General features: G+C 39.5%; 1 protein-coding gene across 8 annotated transcripts; it reads right to left on the bottom strand.

Annotated features, from left to right (window-relative positions):
* Window positions 1-1,601: 1,601 nt before the first annotated feature.
* LOC138886485 (uncharacterized) lies at window positions 1,602-14,942 on the bottom strand. Of its 8 annotated transcripts, XR_011405248.1 has the most exons (6): window positions 14,193-14,942; window positions 9,561-9,738; window positions 3,844-3,911; window positions 2,688-2,755; window positions 2,307-2,454; window positions 1,602-2,182 (listed from the first exon to the last, which is right to left on the bottom strand). XR_011405248.1 is itself a non-coding variant. In XM_070167736.1 (5 exons), the coding sequence occupies exons 1-5, from the start codon at window positions 14,205-14,207 to the stop codon at window positions 2,176-2,178; spliced, it is 336 nt and encodes a 111-aa protein (XP_070023837.1). In that variant the 5' UTR covers window positions 14,208-14,942; the 3' UTR covers window positions 1,602-2,175. The 8 variants fall into 8 exon arrangements, 4 of the variants coding, with proteins under 4 accessions (XP_070023837.1, XP_070023835.1, XP_070023836.1 ...); XR_011405251.1 differs by lacking the exon at window positions 3,844-3,911 and having other exon boundaries at window positions 8,250-9,738; XM_070167736.1 differs by lacking the exon at window positions 2,307-2,454.
* Window positions 14,943-19,109: the final 4,167 nt, after the last annotated feature.

The raw sequence follows: 19,109 nt of genomic DNA, 5'->3' as shown, positions 1-19,109 counted from the left end.
GTACCCTTCTTTCAACAGGTACTCACTAAGGAGATTATACCACATGTGCCCTGATTGTTTCAATCCATATAAGAATTTCTGAAGCTTTATTGAAAAACTTTCTAAAAACTTTTATATGCTTCGGGCACTTTAAATCCTTCAAGGATTTTCATAAAAATTTTATTTTCTAATGAGCCATACAAATAGGCTGTGACTACATCCATTAGATGCATATCAAGTTTTTCATGCACTGCCAGATTTATATGATACCTGAACATGATAGCATCCACCACAGGAGATTATGTCTATATATAATCAATGTCAGGTCTTTGAGAAAATTCGTGTACTAAATGTCGTGCTTTATGTCTAATGACTTTATTTTTATTAATTTGTTTTCTCACAAAATTTCATTTGTACCCTACTGACTTTATACCTTCAGGTGTTCGAACTATAGGTCCGAAGACTTCACGTTTTCCAAGTGAAGTTAACTCTGCATGGATAGCGTCTTTTCATTTTGGCCAATCATTTCTCTGTCTTCATTCATTGACTGATTTTGGTTCAAGATCCTCTTCTTGTTGCATTATTTCAACAATAACATTATAAGCAAGAGTATTATCGATAACAATATTATTTTGGTTCCATCTTTTTTCCGTTGAGACATAACTTATTGATATCTCTTCATTCTCATTATTTTCAGCTACATGGACCTCCCCTAAGGTCTTATGATTTGTTATGTCTTGGGGATCTTCTTGAGTCACTACCTCCGTGTTATGACCACTTTGATCATTTGCTCCTTTTCTTCTTCGAGGATTTTTATCTTTAGAACTGATTGGTCTATCACATTTCAGACGTGGTTAGACTCATTTGTTTTAATTGATTGTCCTGCCAGGATATCAACTGTAATTGGAGCATTAGCAGTTGGAATATGTAACTTAGTCACCCTCCGTAGGTCAGTGAATGCATCAGGCAATTGATTTGCAATATTTTGTAAATGAATAATTTTTTGAACCTCTTTCACATTGATTTGTCCGAGGATCTAAATAGGACAGTGATAATGCATTCCAATCTATCTCCTTTTTTAGCTACTTATTTTCTCCCCCTAATGTTGGGTATACTGAATTCATCAAAATGACAATCAGCAAATCTTGCCGTAAATAAATCTCCAGTCATAGGCTCCAGATATTTTATAATAGAAGGAGAAACATTTCCAACGTATATCCCCAACCTTCTTTGGGGACCCATCTTTGTGCATTGTGGTGGAGAAATTGAAACATATATCGCACAACCAAACATTCTAAGAGAGGAAATATTTGGTTCCTGACCAAAAGCCAATTGCAATGGGAAGACTTTATGATAACTTGTGGGCCTTATCCGCACAAGTGCTGTTGCATGCAGAATAACATGCCCCCATACTGAAATGAGAAGTTTTGCTCTCATAAGCATTAGTCTAGCAATTAATTAGAGGCGTTTGATCAATGATTCCGCTAGACCATTTTGTGTATGAATATGAGCAACTGGATGCTCAATTGTTATCCTAGTTGAATACAATAATCATTAAAGGCTTGGGATATAAACTCACCAGCATTATCAAGATGAATTGTCTTATTGCATAATCTGGAAATTGTGCTCTTAGCTTTATTATTTAAGCCAACAATCTCGTGAATTCCATATTGCGAGTTAATAGTAAGCACACATGTGACTATCTTATAGATGCATCTACCAAAATCATATAATATCTGAATGGTCCATATGAAGGGTGAAAGGGCTCACATATATCACCTTGTATACGTTCCAAAAATGCAGGGGATTCCATCCTAACTTTAATAGTTGATGGTCTAATAATTATTTGCCTAAAGAACATGCACCATAAGAGAATTCTTTAAATTGAAGAATCTTCTGGTTCTTCATTAAAACAGCGACCACCAAGACTAGTGCACACAGTCAAGATCTGAGCTAAGGTCTCTTGAAGACCTGGAATAACAATAGGCACAACTGGTGCCTGAGCTGGTCTTGCTGGAGCATCCATAACTGGGACCTGATCATGAATTGGGGCAGCTGGTGGATCTGCAGGTACTGCCCTAGCTGCTGTGCAAGCTACACCCCTGCCTCTACCACGGCCTCGACCGCGACCTCGGCCGCTCATAGCCCCAACTAGTGGTACTGGTGGCCGTCTGTCCTGACCAGTAGCACATGTCCTCACCATCTGTGAGAGAATAACAGAAGTTTAGTTACCAGAATCAACATATTCACACGACAAGAATTCAAGAATGTGAAGTTTTCTTAAAGGTTTTGTAGCCTCTTGAAGATAAGTATAGACTTCTTCGTACCGATCCGCAAGACTCTACAAAACCCGCTCATGTCCCGTGATACCTATATAATCTAGGCTCTGATACCAACTTGTCACGATCCAAATCTACCATATCGTGATGGTGCCTAACGTGGAAATAGACAAGCCGATTCTTTTACCAAAACAACCTGATATTTCAAAATAAAGACTTCTTCAAGCTACTTAATTAATAAAACTTCATAAGATAAATCTGAATAACAAAGTGCGGAAAGAAAAGCCCGACATCGGGGTGTCACTAGTCTTGAGCATCTACCAAGGACTGTCCGATAGTACTAAGACATATACAGTCTGGAAAAAAAATAATAACATCTATAGGAAGATAGGAAGGAGAAGAGCAGGGTTACGATCGCCATGCAGCTACCTTGCTAACTCCACAGATCTGCAACGGATGAAATCAAAAGTTGCTAGCATGTCTAGCAACCCCTGGATCTAAACACAAGGTGCAAGGAGTAATGTGAGTATGCCAACTCAGTAAGTAATAAAAGAAAATAAAGAGTGAGTCGTAGTGACGAGCAATAAAACATATACATTTCATATCATGAAATCTCAGTAGAATACAGCAGGCTTTTAAAATCAGTATTTTGAATCAACTCAGCTTATCTGAATCCAGTTTCAGTAAAATTGTTTAAAACATCTTTCAGTAGTTTTTAAACAAAGTGATGAAACGGTGAGTAAAATAGATGAAAACATAAACAACCCCTTGGGTAAAACATCACTCATGAACAGCTCCTCGGGCAAACATGAATCATAAGCAGCCCTTCGGGCAAACCTCATAATCACTCATATACATTCCATCGGGCATACCTTACAATCGTTCGTAAACAGACCCTCGGGCAAAACATGAATGAAGAACAGCCCCTCGGGCAAAACATCATATAAATCACTCAGGGTACCCGTGCTCACTGGGGGTGTGCAAACTCCGGAGAGGTCCTACAGCCCAAGCGCTACAACAAGCCGCCTCGTGGCATAAATCAATCAGGCCCTCGACCTCACATAATCATGAATAAGTAACAACATGCCGTGGCACGCAGCCTGACCCCATAATATCCTCACAAAAACAGGCCCTCAGCCTCACTCAATCATAAACCTCTCAAGCCACTCATGCTATCAATAAAAATAGGGTGCTCGGCCCAAAATAACATTTTATTTGTATCAAAACGGGTTAATAAAGACTGAGTTATGAAATCAATAAACTTAGCATGACTGAGTATAGATTTTCAATCAAAACAGTGAGAGGATAATAAGAAAAGGCCCCTAAGGGTCCGAACAGCTCTGGCACAAGGCCCAAATATGGCATTCAGCCCAATTTATAGGAATTCTTTCTAAAACACATAAGTGTCATATAATTTCAATCAAATACGCAACTTTATAGCTACTACGAGATGGACCAATTCACAATCCCCAATGGTGCATGCCCATACGCCCGTCACCTAGCATGTGCGTCACCTCAAAGTAGTAAAACAATGTGAAATTCGGTGTTTCATACCCTCAAGACTAAATTTACAATCATTACTTACCTTGAACCGGTTAAATCCATACTCCGCGATGCCCTTGCCTCTTGAATCGGCCTCCAAACGTCCCGAATCTAACCAAAAGCAATACAATGCAATCAATATAGGCCAAGGAACCAATTCCTTACAAAAAACTATCAATTTATACCAAAACCCTGAAATTCACCCAAACCCGGCCCCCGGGCCCACATCTCGGAATCTGACAAAAATTACAAAACTAGAAACTCCTTTCACTCACGAGTCTATACATGCCAAATTCATCAAAATCTGACATCAAATGGTCCCTCAAATCCTCAAATCAAACTCTCCAATTTACAAGCCCTAACCCCTCAATTTCATCCTTAATTTCTACTAATTGCATGCTTAAACAACTAAAAATCACCATAATCACGAGTATTGAGCTCAAGAAACTTACATCAATGAAAACCCCCTTGATTCCCTCTTCAAAACTCTCCAAAAAGCTCCAAGTCCGAATAAAAATGGTGGAAGATAACTCAAATTTCTCGAAGTGTTCCTTATATACCTTCTGCCGGGGCATCTCGCACCTGCAACCCCTTTTTGCACATCTGTGCTACCGCACTTGCGGTCCAAGCACCACACCTGTGGAAATCACTTATCCGCCCAAAACCGCTTCTGCGGTCCAATACTCGCACCTGCGGTCTCGCAGGTGTGCTCCACTAATCGCATATGCGGTTCCCGCCCTTCTCAGCCTTGGCCGCATCTGCGGCCCGTTCTTCACTTCTGCAGGCCCGCACTTGCGGTCCCCACTCCACAGGTTCAGTTATGATAACTGAAAGAAATCTTTAGCATTACTCAAATTCCATCCTTGATCCGTCAACTACCCGAAATTAACCCGGGTCAAACATACTAACAAGTCACATATCAATATTCAAACTTAGTCGAACCTTCGGAACACTTAAAACAACATCAAAACACCGAATCTCCCTCGGATTCAAGCCTAAGAACTCCTAAACTTCCTAATTCCGCAAACGATGCCGAAACCTACCAAACCTCGTTTGAATGACCTGAAATTTTGCACACACGTCACAAATGACACTACAAACTTACTCCAACTTCTGAAATTCCATTTCGACCCCGATATCAAAATTTTCATTGCCAACCAAAAAAATGCCAAATTTCCAATATCGCCATTTCAAGCCTAATTCTACTACAGACCTCCAAATTACATTCCAGACGCGCTCCCAAATCCAAAATCACCTAACGGAGCTAACCAAACCATCAGAAATCACATCTAAGATCGTTTACACATATGTCAACACCCGATTAACTTTTCCAACTTAAACTTCAAAATAGGAGACTAAGTGCCTCATTCCACACCGAAACCACTTCGAACCCGATCCTCCGAAGCACCTCCCCAATCCTCCGAAGCACCTCAAAAAGCCTAATGAACTGAGGGCTCAATTTGCTCTTCTTCCCAAATGTCATAACACCTTCATGGGTGAAACCTTCAGTATAACCTTCTCCCCAACCATATAAGACACATCATGAACCTTTCTGTCAACATTACTCTTTTGTCTCGACTGAGCTATACGAAGCCGCTCCTGAATCACTTTCACCTTGTCCAAAGCGTCCTGTACCAAGTCTGTACCCAAAAGCCTAGCCTCGCCTGGCCCAAACCAGCCTATTGGAGATCTACACCGTCTCCCACATAAAGGCTCATATGGAGTCATCTGACTACTCGACTGATAACTGTTGTTATATGCAAAATTCGTGAGCGGTAGAAACTAGTCCCATGAACCCCCAAAATCAATGACGCAAACACGCAACATGTCCTCCAATATCTGAATAGCGCGCTCGGACTGCCCGTCCGTCTGAGGGTGAAAAGCATGCTCAACTCAACCTGAGTACCCAACTCTCTTTGCACTACCCTCCAAAACTGCAATGTAAACTGAGTACCTCTATCTGAAATGATGGAAATCGGGACACCATGCAGGCGAACAATCTCTCAAATATAAATCTCAGCTAACCGCTCTGAAGAATAGGTAGTACACACAGGAATGAAGTACGCGAACTTGGTCAGCCAATCCACAATCACCCAAATAGCATCGAACTTCCTCAAAGTCTGTCTGAGTCCAACTATGAAATCCATGGTGATCCGCTCCAACTTTCACTATAGAATATCTATCTACTGAAGCAAGCCACCCGGTCTCTAATGCTCATATTTCACCTGCTGACAATTGAGGCACCGAGCCACAAACCCCACTATATCTTTCTTCATTCTTCTCCATCAATAGTGTTATCTCAAATCCTGATACATCTTCGTGGCACCCGGATGGATGAAATACCGCGAGCTATGAACCTCCTATAGAATCAACTCCCAAAGTCCATCTACATTGGGCACACATATCTGGTCTTGCATCTTCAATACCCCATCGTCACCAATAGTCACATATTTGGCATCGCCATGCTGAACTCTGTCCTTGAGGACAAGAAAATGAGGATCATTATACTGGCGCTCTCTGATATGATCAAACAAGGAAGAGCGATAAACCACACAAACCGATTGGCCAAAGCCTGAACCTCAACCACAAGAGGTCTCTCCCTAACAGGAATATATGTCAAACTGCCCACACTCACCGCCTTCCTACTCAAGGCATCGGCCACCATATTAGCCTTTCTTGGATGGTACAAGATAGTAATATCATTGTCCTTTAGCAGCTCTAACCATCTTCACTGCCTCAAATTGAGATTCTTTTGTTTGAACAAGTGCTGGAGGCTACGATGATCAATAAACACCTCACAAGACACACCATAGAGATAATACTTCCAAATTTTCAATGCATGAACAATGGCAACCAACTCCAAATCGTGAATAGGGTAGTTCTTCTTATGAGGCTTCAACTGACGAGAAGCATAAGCAATCACTCTACCCTCCTGCATTAACACACACCCAATGCCGACCCGAGAAGCATCACAATATACCGTATAAGAACCTGAAGCTGATGGCAAAATTAACACTGGAGCTGTGGTCAAGGTGGTCTTGAGCTTTTGGAAGCTTGTTTTACACTCATCCAACCACTTGAAAGGAGCACCCTTTTGGGTCAATTTGGTCAAGGGTGATGCAATAAATGAAAATCCTTGAACGAACCGGCGGTAATAACCTGCCAAACCAAGAAAGCTACGAATCTCTATGGCTGAGGATGATCTGGACCAACTCTGAACCGCCTCTATCTTCTTCGAATCAACCTGAATCCCCTCAGTGGACACTCTGTGCCCCAAGAATGCCACTGAATTGAGCCAAAACTCACACTTGGAGAACTTTGTATAAAGTTTCTCCTCCCTCAACCGCTACAATACAATTCTCAAATGCTCATCGTGCTCCTCCTAACTACGCGAGTACACCAGAATATCATCAATGAATACAATAACAAACAAGTTGAGATAATGCCAAAATACGTTGTTCATCAAATGTATGAGCGCTGTTGGGGTATTAGTTAGCCCAAAAGATATTACAAGGAACTCATAATGGCTATATCGGGTCCTGAAAGCTGTCTTAAGAATGTCCGAGTCCCTGATCTTCAACTGGTGATACCCTGACCCGAGATCAATCTTGGAGAACACTCTCGCTCCTTGAAGGTGGTCAAATAAATCATCGATACGATGCAAAAGATACTCGTTCTTGATTGTGACTTTGTTCAACTGCTTATAATCAATGCACATTCTCATAGTGTCATCCTTATTCTTCACAAATAGAACATGCACGCCCTAAGGTGACACACTAGGCCAAATAAACCCCTTATCAAAGAGTTCTTGAAGCTGCTCTTTCAACTCCTTTAACTCCGTTAGTGTCATACCATACAGTGGAATAGAAATAGGTTGAGTGCCCGACACCAAATCAATATCCCTGCCCGGTGGCAGGCCCAGCAAGTCTGTAAGAAACACATCTGAAAAATCTCTCACCACCGGAACCGAATCAATGGTAGGAGTCTCTATACTGACATCCCTTACAAAGGCCAAATAAGAAAGACAACCCTTCCCAACCATCCATTGGGACTTCATAAATGAAATCACTCTACAGGGAGCATAATCCGTCGAACCTCGCCACTTAATCCGTGGCACCCTCGGCATAACTAACGTCACTATCTTAGCGTGACGGTCCAGAATAGCATGACATGGAGACAACCAATCCATACCCAATATGATATCAAAATCCACCATACGAAGCAACGAAAGGTCCACTCGGGTATCCAAACCCCCAATAGTCACCACAGAAGACCGATATACGTGGTTCACAATAATAGTATCTCCCACTGGAGTAGATACACTAACTGATGAAACAAGAGAATCACGGGGCGTATCCAAATAATGAGCAAAATATGATGACACATATAAAAAAGTGGAACTAGGATCAAATAATACAGAGGCATCCCTATGGCAAACTGAGACAATACCTGTGATCACAGCATATGAAGCAATAACATTTTGTTTGGCTGGGAGTGCATAGAAACGGGCCCGACCACCACCTAATCAACCTCCCCCTCTAGGGCGACCCTTTGCTGATTGTCCTCCACCCCTTAGCTGACTGGGCGGATGGTGAAGTAACTGGTGCTGAAGTCAATGACTGACTCCTCTGCTGAGGTAGACCCCCATTACGATGAGGACACTGCCTCCACATATGCCCCAACTCTCCACACTCATAACAATCCCTTGGTGACGGGGACTGAAGGAAACCCCTAGCACCGGGATGACTGGTAGAAGAACCTGTCTTGGAGGAGCCCTGAACTGATGGAGTACGGGATGAACTATGGGCTGGGAGGGCACTAAGTGATGAATGGACCTGATGAGAACTGTGAGTAACATAGCCCGATGATGCCCCACAGTGAACTGGCGAGTTGACTGAGCATGTCTGAATAGACGGCCTTTGCCGTGCTGAATTTGACCCCCATGAGGAGCACCCCCAAAATTACCGGATCTACGAGGCCTCTTGTCCTCCCTCTCTACTCGCTCTTGATGGCAAATCGACTCTATGTCTCGATAAATGTCAAACCTCCTCAAAAGAAGCACCAGACACCCTCTCTCTAGTCATAAGAATACGTAGCTGATATGAGAGGCTATCAATAAACCTTCTGATCCTCTCTTTGTCTGTGGGAACCAACCAGATAGTTTGACGGGATAACTCAAAGAACCTTATATCATACTTCATGACAGTCATATCATCATGACTCAACTGCTCGAACTGCGTACGCAACTTCTCTCTACAGTACTATGGCACATACTTCTCCAGAAAGAGAACAGAGAACTGCTACCAGGTGAGGGGTGCTGCACCAATAGGCCTACGCCTCTCATAAGCCTCCCACCAAGTAAAGGCAGCTCCAAAGAACTGAAAGGTAGTGAATGAGACCCTACTGGTCTCCAGAATACCTATTGTACGAAGAATCCTCTAACACTTGACCAAGAAACGCTGGGCATCCTCGCCCTTTGTACCACTGAAAGTCGGAGGCTGAAGTCTACCAAACCTCTCTAATCTATACTGCTCGTCATCAGGCATGACTGGTTTACCATAAAATCCTGAGCAGGTGCAGCCGACTAGGCTGGTGGTGCCTCTATTGTCTATAATCCCTGAACAACCTGCTCGGGTGTACGGGCGGCGGGAGACTGAGTGCCTCCCTCGACTTGGGAAGTAGCTGCTGTAGTAGAAACAGCGACCGTTTAAGCAAGACTTGTGCACACGGTCAAGATCTGAGCTAAGGTCTCCTGAAGACCTGGAATAACAATAGGCTCAGCTTGTGCTTGAGCTGGTCCCGCTGGAGCATCCACAACTATGACCTGATCATGAACTGGGGCGGTTGGTGGATCTGCAGGTACGGCCCTAGCAGCTGTGCGGGCTACTGGTGGTATTGGTGGTCGTTCATCCTGACCGATAGCACGTGTCCTCACCATCTGTGAAACAATAGAATAACAGAAGTTTAGTTACCAGAATCAACAGATTCACACAACAAGAATTCAAGAATGTGAAGTTTTCCTAAAGATTCTGCAGCCTCTCGAAGATAAGTACATATGTCTTTGTACCGATCCGCAAGATTCTACTAAACCCGCTCATGACCCGTCAGACCTATGTAACCTAGGATCTGATACTAACTTGTCACGACCCAAATCTACCATGTCGTGATGGCGCCTAATGTGGAACTAGGCAATGTATTGAGGAAAATCAATATTACACTTGGAATTAATTATGTGGCTGACATGTCAAGACACGTGGCTTATTAGAAGAGTGACAGCTGGCAAAGAGTACTTAAAGAGATGCGAGTCTTAATATGTACGAGCAAAGTGTCTAGATAACAAGAAGGAATGGTGCTCGGGTCTCTTCATAATTTGAAGAGACACCGGTGGAATGAACCAAGACAGCAAAAAGTACAGATTCGCTAAATCTTCAATTAATGAGCATGAATGATTGGAAACGTTACAGAATCTTCAAGAAACAGTTACAATTGCCAATTATAATGTTTTATTAATGTCATTAAATGCTCATAATGACTCGATTATGAGAGGGAAGAGACATTGTACTTAGAAATAACTATAAAAGGAAGAGAAATGACATATGTATGGACACATTCTGATTACTATTGAAATTTACTTGTTTACTTTGCTTTATATCAATTACTTTGCTATTACACATTCTAATTTTTTCCTTTTCCATTGCAAATATATTCTTTTATTTGATTATCAGTAGCCCGAGTACTTCTTAAAATAAGCTTTGACCGAAATTCCAATTTTATGGTTAAACAAATTGGTTCCGTTGCTGGAAAACTGATAATCTTCTCACTACAAATCTGTTTTTTTTGTTAATAAAAATCATGTCGAATGTCAACGACAACATCCAATAAAACTTACAAAACCAACAAAATCAGCAATGAGACGGAACTCTACAATATCAGTTGAATCAGCTAAATCAACAAGGAGATAGAACTCCAATCCCCTCCCCACGAAACTCTCTTCGACAATCACAAGAAGGGACTCCTGACAGATCTGAATCAAATATCAATGACCAGCATGAGAACGATCAAGCTATTGATGCAACATTGAAGCAATTAATCTCCCAACAAGTCAACAATGCTCTTCAAGCTTTTGTCAGCAGGTTGCCGACTATACCACCAACTCCACCTCCAAATAATACATCAACCATAGAAAATCTTCGCTCCGGACTCGCTAATTCAGGTAGTGGAGGAACTGCCAGTGAATCTCATGATAGAGGGTCAGGTAACCTAGTTAATTTTGATTTACAAAGTTTAGTACTAACTTTGCAGAAACAACTCAAGGAACATAGTGATGGCATAGAGCAGATACCCGGTGTACCACCTATAATCAAGGGAATAGATATGGAGAAATACTCTCAACAACCTTGGAAGCCAAGGGCCGCTCCTTTGCCAATTCCAAAAAAATCAAGATGCCCGATATCCCGAAGTACGATGGAACAACTGATCCACGGGATCATGTAACGACATTTACTACTGGCGTAAAGGTCAACGACTTGACCAAGCAAGAAATTGAATCAATATTGGTCAAAATATTTGGAGAAACACTCACGAAGGGAGAACTGACATGGTATTCTCTTTTACCTGAAAATTCTATTGATTCTTTTGTTGAGCTTGCAGATTCATTTATCAAAGCATATTCGGGAGCTCAAAAAGTTGAAAAAAGGATGGAAGACATTTTCAAAATAACACAAGGAGATACGGAGCTGCTCAGGGAATTCGTAGACAGATTCCAGCATTAAAGGATGATGTTGCCACGTGTACTCGATAACTGGGTGGCTATGACATTTGCTAGTAACCTAAATGAGAAAAGCTCAGAAGACACAAGGAGACTCAAAGAAAGCTTACGAGAATTTCCAACAACAACTTGGAATGATATTTACAATAGATACAACACAAAGATATGGATAATAGAAGATACTATCACTCAGTCTCGGAAAGATGAAAGAGTAAGTTCAAGGCAGGCAGAAACTGAAAAAAGGTCCGGTAAAAATAGGTACGAACCTTATATGAGACTAGTAGGAAGGGATTCACTTTCAAAACAAGATAATCCAAGACATGACCCTAGGTCAAGGGACGGAGAATCGGGTTTGTCGTCGAGGTTCAAAAAGGAGCGAAATATGCGAGACAACGATAGAGGTTCAAAAGCAAATATTAGTGGCTACAGTTTTAATGTAAGCATATCCGAGTTGGTGACTGTTCGAAGAAGCACGAGAGATAAGGTACGGTAGCCAAAAGAAATAAGATCGAACACAAACAGGAGGAATCCCGAATTTTGGTGCGAGTTTCACAACGATCACGATCACAAAATGGTGGATTGCAGATTGCTACAAGGTGAAGTAGAGCATTTATTAAAACAAGGTTACTTAACTGAATTGTTTAGTGAAAAGGGAAAGCAAGCATATATATAGAATAGACAGGAACCGCCAAAACTTCCATCACCAAAGAGAACGGTTAATGTTATAAGTGGAGGGGAAGAGATCAATGGCGTAACGTATACGACAACAAAGAAGGTGTCAAAAATCACGATCAACCACAGGAAGCGAGTTCGTATGTAGTTGCAGATGGCGTGCTGATGCCACATAAATGATGCATTGATAATATCTTTACTTGTAGATGATACTAACGTAAAATGAGTTTTGATTGATCCAGGAAGTTCTGTAAATATCATTTTGTTAAAAGTGGTAAATGAGATGCAAGCCAGTGATAAATTGGTACCCAAAGCACGAACCTTGTCTTGTTTTGACAACTCAAGCATTGTAACAAAAGGGTAGATAATACTCACCACATTCGTAGAAGGAGTAGTCAAAGACACCAAATTTCAAGTGATAGAAATGGACATGGCGTACAACATGATTCTCGGCAGACCATGGATTCACGAAATGGATGTTGTTCCGTCTACCCTACATCAAGTTATCAAGTTTTCTTCACAATGTGGAATACGACAAATCTGTGGTGATCAATAGGCTTCTCGAAACATTAACTCAGTGGCAGATTCAAGCACGAAAAATGATGAAAAATAGCAATTATAGAATTCAGTTGAGGATGTAGCAACACAAGCCTCAACTGTAGACGGGCAAACAGATGTAGACTCGAGGCCTGATACTATTCAAGAACCAGAAGAAAATGAAAACATCAAAACAACAATCGAGAACTAGAAGCTGTGGTATTTTTGGTACATTGGCAGGACAGAAAAGTCTACATTGGAACTGTCACACCTCCTTTTTTACCACCCGATGGGGTATTTAAGGGAGTTTTTCCAATTAAAGTGACATAAATCGAAATGGAATTATTTTATTTATTTTCAGAGTCGCCACTTGGAATAATTTATTTGGTGTCCCAAATCACCATTTTATTTTTTAAAATCCCAAATTGAGGAAATAGACTTTATTTAAAAGTCCGCGAAACCAGAAATTCTAAGTAAGGAATTCTGTTAACCGGGAAGAAGGTGTTAGGCATTTCCGGGTTCCGTGGTTCGAGCACGGTCACTTTAACTATTAATAATTGGCCTATTATCTGATTTACTACATGTTTTAAACCTACTGTGCATTTTTAACTTTATAACCGCTTTTAGGATTTATGCATTTATTTCTTGAAAAAGTTACGATTGTCGTACACTTGTTTGTTTTGGAACACACCGCAAACCACGCTACATGAAATACAACCGTGATTCGTGACATGTTTATTTTAATAATGTTTAAAGTTATTATGATCGGGTCACGTGAAATGCACACCCGAATGAGAATTTACGCCCATGTTTTATTTTTATTTTTATTAGGCCAAGCCCGATATCTAAAGCATGTAAGTGAGTTAATCTCTAATGGGCTAACCTTTCCCCACTCCCATGGCCCAATACTCTAATTCACAAAGACAAAATCAAATAAAGGAACAAACATCAAACAATTGGAACAAGGAAACAAGGAAACAAGAAAATGGAAATAAACAAATAAAAAGAGACCAAACCTTGGTTAAACATCATTGGATGATCCTTATAACAACAGAGATATACTTATACATTTTCCAAATCTTGAAAACAACGAAACATTTAGTTTAAGCAAAAATCACAATTTAACCTCAAAACCATGATACATCCAAGTAAATAATAATATAAAAAGTACTAGTAAACAAAGTGAGTTGATAGAACACTTGTGATTTATCCCTCCATGACAAACTAACATATAAAAAGTACTAGTAAACAAAGTCGACATTGTATTTATAGTTTTGCGATGCTTAACTACAAGGTCTGTCTCACAGATCCAATTTTCAAAATGCTCTACCTAAGCAATTATTATAACTCTATTCAATAAGAAAACAAAAGGAAACAAAATTCTTTTAAGCAACAACAAGCATGACAGTACGTACCTCAGCCAACATCATCAATGCGACAAGAGCACTCGTACAGCGACCTCGACGACCTTGACGGACTGAACGTTTCAGGTGATTTTAGGACGGTTTGGGGCTGGTTTGGAACTGATTTTCGATGTTGTTGTTGTCAGTGTTAGCAGATGTGTCTGGCAGCATTTTTGTGCAAAACAAAGGGCCATTTTAATGGCTTTTTTTAGGCAGAAAACAGGGGCTCTTCAGGGGTGTGCTTTTGGATTGTTTTGGTGCTGGGTTTCGCGGGAGTTTTTGGTGGTGGTTGTTCTTTGTTCCTTTTCTTGGGGTGGTCCGCCACTATAGAGTTTGATATGAGGTTTGGAAAATGGCTAATTTAGGAAAGGAACAGTTTCTTGTTCCTGGAGATTTTTTGTTCTACAGAGTTCAACCAAAAATGAGAGGGGCAGGTATGAGCTCTATTTTGTCCTAGAGCAAGTGACAATGGAGGTCTCTTGGGGGTAGCTGTTGTTCATAGAAAACCATAAGAAAGAGTAGCGGCTGTGTGTGTGTTCCTTTTTTCGAGGTGGGTGTTCTTCAGTGAGAGTTTCAGAAAAAACCGCTAATATTTTAGGAAGATGAAAGGTGTGGACGATTTTTTTTACTCTTAGCTCCCTCCTCTCTCTCAATTTGATGTGCATTCCTTTTTTCTTTTCTTCTCTAGGGTTCCCCCTTATAGAGTGGAGTATGTTCAATATATATAGGTGTAGGGTTGTTCTTGGAAAACAAGGAAAGGGATTTGAGGTATGAGCCAGCTGTATATGGAAGAGAAGGAATCCTATGTATCTTTTAGTGATGCCAAACAATGTGGAAATTTATGGGTGCCCAAAAAATGGAGGGTGAAAGTGACGTGTGGTAATCTGATGACATTGAAAGTTTGTTAGAACGTGATATAAGATGGAATCAAAGAGCAAAAAGACAAATAAAAAAATAACATGGCAGAATTTTTCATTGGTTCCTTATTCTTCTTCTTTTTTTAAAATTTTTTTTTAAAAGATAATCTAAAATCAAAAATACTATACTAGTAATATTCTTAGACTAGAAAATATAAAAACTACCAAGAAAAAGTTATATAATTACTAGTTTCATCAAAATTAGAAGAAACCTATTTTTTGTGAATTTTCCTTTCTTTTTGCAAATGAAAACAAACTATTATCTAAAATATAATTCTTTGTATAATTTTTAATTTTATCAAATAAACCTACTAAAAAGTGAAATAAAGGCTAAAATATCAAGATTAAACTTAACAAATATTTAAACACTAAAAAGGAGATAAAAATCTAAATATGGTCAAAAATTAGATGCTCACAACTGCCCTCTTTGCTTGGAAACATGAAGAGTTTTCAGGCAAAGATAAAGTGAGCCATGTGACTAATTTGACCATACCATTTATGCAAAAGGGAAAATAAACAAAGGCAAAGGACGCAACCGAGTCCTGGTTTTGGACAACCTACATATTTCGGGTTATAAGGGAATCAGGTCGCGTGTAGTTCAAGGAGAATGGTGGAATGATGAGTTGGAGAGTCGAGTGAGGTCTCGTCGAAGCTCCGGTACGCGGTCCTATTATTACATCAAAATCAAAATTAAAAAGACTTACTAAGTCTATCGGCTACGAGTTATAAGATTCCTATCTATGAGTCTTCTGAAGCTTGATCTTGAGTCTTGGTTGGTGCTGGTTGATTCCTTTTTCATCTCAGATCAAGGTGGGACATGCAAAGCTTGTGACTTCAATCACGTCTTGAGTAGTCCACATGTTTTCTCCGCTTCTGCACTTTGAGTTCACTTATTTTTATTTTTCTTATTTTTCCTTTTATTCTGGATTGAGACTCCTTCTTTTGGTCATCTCGAACCCTGTGCCTCGAGGTAAAACCTGCTCAGACACCAAAACAAACAAATGAACGAAATTTTCTGCACCAGTTTTCACTAGAAAAATTTCGCGAGTTATTGTAACAAAATTCTAAACTACTTCTTTATTGAAAGTAATAAAAGTCAGGATTGTGTATCCTTGGAAAAAAAAGATTAGGGAGTGGAGACCCTATATCTAAAATGAAACCAACTAGGGATTGGAGGCCCTAGGTTGGAAAAATTACCAGGTTATGCTGCCATCAACTAAGGAGTGGGACCGTATGTTGGGAAAACATTACCAGGTTATGCTGGCATCAACTAGGGAGTGGGATCCTATGCTGGAAAAGATTACCAGGTTATGCTGACATCCACTAGGGAGTGAGACCCTATGTTGGAAAGTGAGACTACTGAATTATGTACCTATGCTAAAATGAACCAAGAAGGATTTTTTTTGTTTTTTTTCCTTTTTGTTTTAGAAAAATCATAATTCATTTTTTTCTTTTGAGAAAATCATTCTTTTAAACAAATTGCCCCAACGCTTTTTTGTTTTTCAAAGGCATGAACAAATGATTTTTTTTCGAGACATTCTCTTTTCTTTTTTTAATTTTCTAGGAGAAAATTCATCAGACTGGGTTTTTATATCTTAGGAGAAAAATTCATCAGACTAAGACATCTATCCTAGGAGAAAGTTCATCAGACTAGGTTTTCTATCTTAGGAGAAAGATTTATCAGACTAAGATTTCTTGTCCTAGGAGAAAATTCATCAGACTAGGGCTCTTATCTTAGGAGAAAAATTCATCAGACTAAGATTTTGATCGTAGGAGAAAGTTCATCAGTCTAGGTCTTTTTTTTCAGTATCTTAGGAGAAAATTCATCAGACTAAGATTTTTTTTATTATCTTAGGAGAAAGATTCATCAGACTAACATTTCTATCCTAGGAGAAAATTCATCAGACTAGTTTTTCTATCTTAGGAGAAAAATTTAGCTGACTAAGATTTTGATCCTAGGAGAAAGTTCATCAGACTAGGTCTTTTTTCTTCTTTTTTTTGGTATCTTAGGAGAAATATTCATCAGACTAAGATTTCTATCATAGGAGAAAGATTCATCAGACTAGGTCTTTATGTTAGGAGAAAGATTCATCAGACTAAGATTTCTATCCTAGGAGAAAATTCATCAGACTAGGTTTTCTATCTTAGGAAAAAGATTCATCAGAACTAAGATTTTGATTCTAGGAGAAATTTCATCAGACTGGGTCTTTTTTTTGGTATCTTAGGAGAAAGATTCATCAGACTAAGATTTCTTATCCTAGGAGAAAGATTCATCAGACTAGGTTTTTTATCTTAGGAGAAAGATTCATTAGACTAAGATTTTTATCCTAGGAAATATTTATCAGACTAGATTTTCTATCTTAGGAGAAAGATTCATCAGACTAAGATTTCGATCCTAGGAGAAAATTCATCAGACTAGGTCCTTTTTTTGTTATCTTAAGAGAAAGATTAATCAGACTAAGATTTTTATTGGGAGGAAAATCCATCAGACTAGGACTTATTATCATTGGAGGAGAAAATGTGAAGATCAATGGCAAGATTTTATGCATAATAGCAAGACAAATAAAATATTTGAGAAACTTCCCTTTGTCGGCTCTTCTCTTCTTTTCTTTTTTTTTTGTTTTTTGTTTTTTTCTTTTTTTTTTTGTTTTGAACCACTTTTCTTGCACTGCTTTGTTCCTGTTTCACACAAAGAAAAATTTGTCAGTTTTGAAAATGGTGGTCGGTTTGTGGCCTTGAGTCTTGGGCAACTTGGCTTCTACTTAATCAGCTTCAGCCGGTTTCAAAAGACTTTTGTTGTGCATCACCCCTGATTGTTTCACACCCATCACCATTTGTATTTTCGACTCAATCAACCTTATCCCAACTGGAGATCTTTTCTTAGGTGACCTTTTCCGATATCTTGAATGACTTCCTGCTTTTTGAGTAATTTGTCTATTAGAGAGAATCACCAGTTATCTTTGCTTGCGCCAAGTAGGCTGACAAGAGTCTTTATGGGAAGCCTTTGCATAAATCCTCAAGGTATATTGACAGTAACAACTGAATGTGCTGGACAAATTTACTTTATGCAACTGAAAATCTAGTAGCAGATTTTGAAATCTTTTCTTGCTTGTTTTTATAAGAACTGACTCAGAGTGAAGGACACAATGATGCAAAGAAACAAGTTTTAACAAGAAATTCCCCTGTCAGAAGGACAGAAGGAAGATTTATTTTAATAGCTAGCCTTAATGATCATGACATGCATTTTGGAATCAATGGCCTGATCTATCAAACTAATCCAATCTTCCTTTTTACAATTCTTATAACCTTTGAAGTCGGGCATGTTTGTGTCAATCCTTTGAACCGGCTTCATGACTCACTTTCGACTAGTGGTGCCCCGAGGAATTTTCACCAACAAGTCTCTCTCATTTATTCATCTTTGCTTACCGTCGATTACAGTGCCCGTGAGAGTTTTCACTAGTAAGACTCTCTCATTTTTCTTTTTTTTTCTTTTGTAAGCAACTTGACAGTGTTCTGTGTCGCGTGACAACTGTTGCTCATTGCATGCATCTTCTTGGCATTCTTGAAGGTTGATCAGGAGGTCTTTATTTAGAAGGCTTTTGGATATGGGTAGGAAAAAAAGACATAATGAAGGCTCAAAGTAGACTCAAAGTAAAGGGGGTTGTAGACTTACAACTTTTGGAATCGACTCTTTCCAAAGTGAAATAAAATCTTTGCCCCAGTTTTAGCTATTGGGATTTTTGGAATTTTTTTTCTTTCTTTTTCTTTGAATTCTTATTTGGTTGAACCGAACCTTGAGGCTGCATACGTATCCTTTTTTTTAAGGAATCAGGTCGAACGTAGTTCAAACATATGACCTAACTAATATTTTTTTTCATCTTCCTTTTTTGTTTTTTTTTCTTTTTTTTTTCTTTGCTTTTTTTTTCTTTTTCTTTTCAAAACAAATGGCCCTTTGACTTTTTTTTTTATTTTTTGCTTTTCTGAACTTTCTAAGAGTTGCCCCAGTTCGTAC

Source organism: Nicotiana sylvestris, chromosome 2 (genome assembly GCF_000393655.2).
Source record: "Nicotiana sylvestris chromosome 2, ASM39365v2, whole genome shotgun sequence".
In the NCBI taxonomy this organism is placed as follows: domain Eukaryota; kingdom Viridiplantae; phylum Streptophyta; class Magnoliopsida; order Solanales; family Solanaceae; genus Nicotiana; species Nicotiana sylvestris.
Note: the sequence above shows the minus strand (reverse complement) of the source record. Positions and strands in the feature narration are given on the sequence as shown.

Coding starts and splice junctions, on each gene's coding strand:
- LOC138886485 (XM_070167734.1), bottom strand. Junction 3,912..9,560: donor TGAGCCTATTGTTATTCCAG/GTCTTCAGGAGA, acceptor GCTTTTGGTTAG/ATTCGGGACGTTTGGAGGCC. Junction 2,183..3,843: donor ATGGATTTAACCGGTTCAAG/GTAAGTAATGAT, acceptor ATTCTCTCACAG/ATGGTGAGGACATGTGCTAC.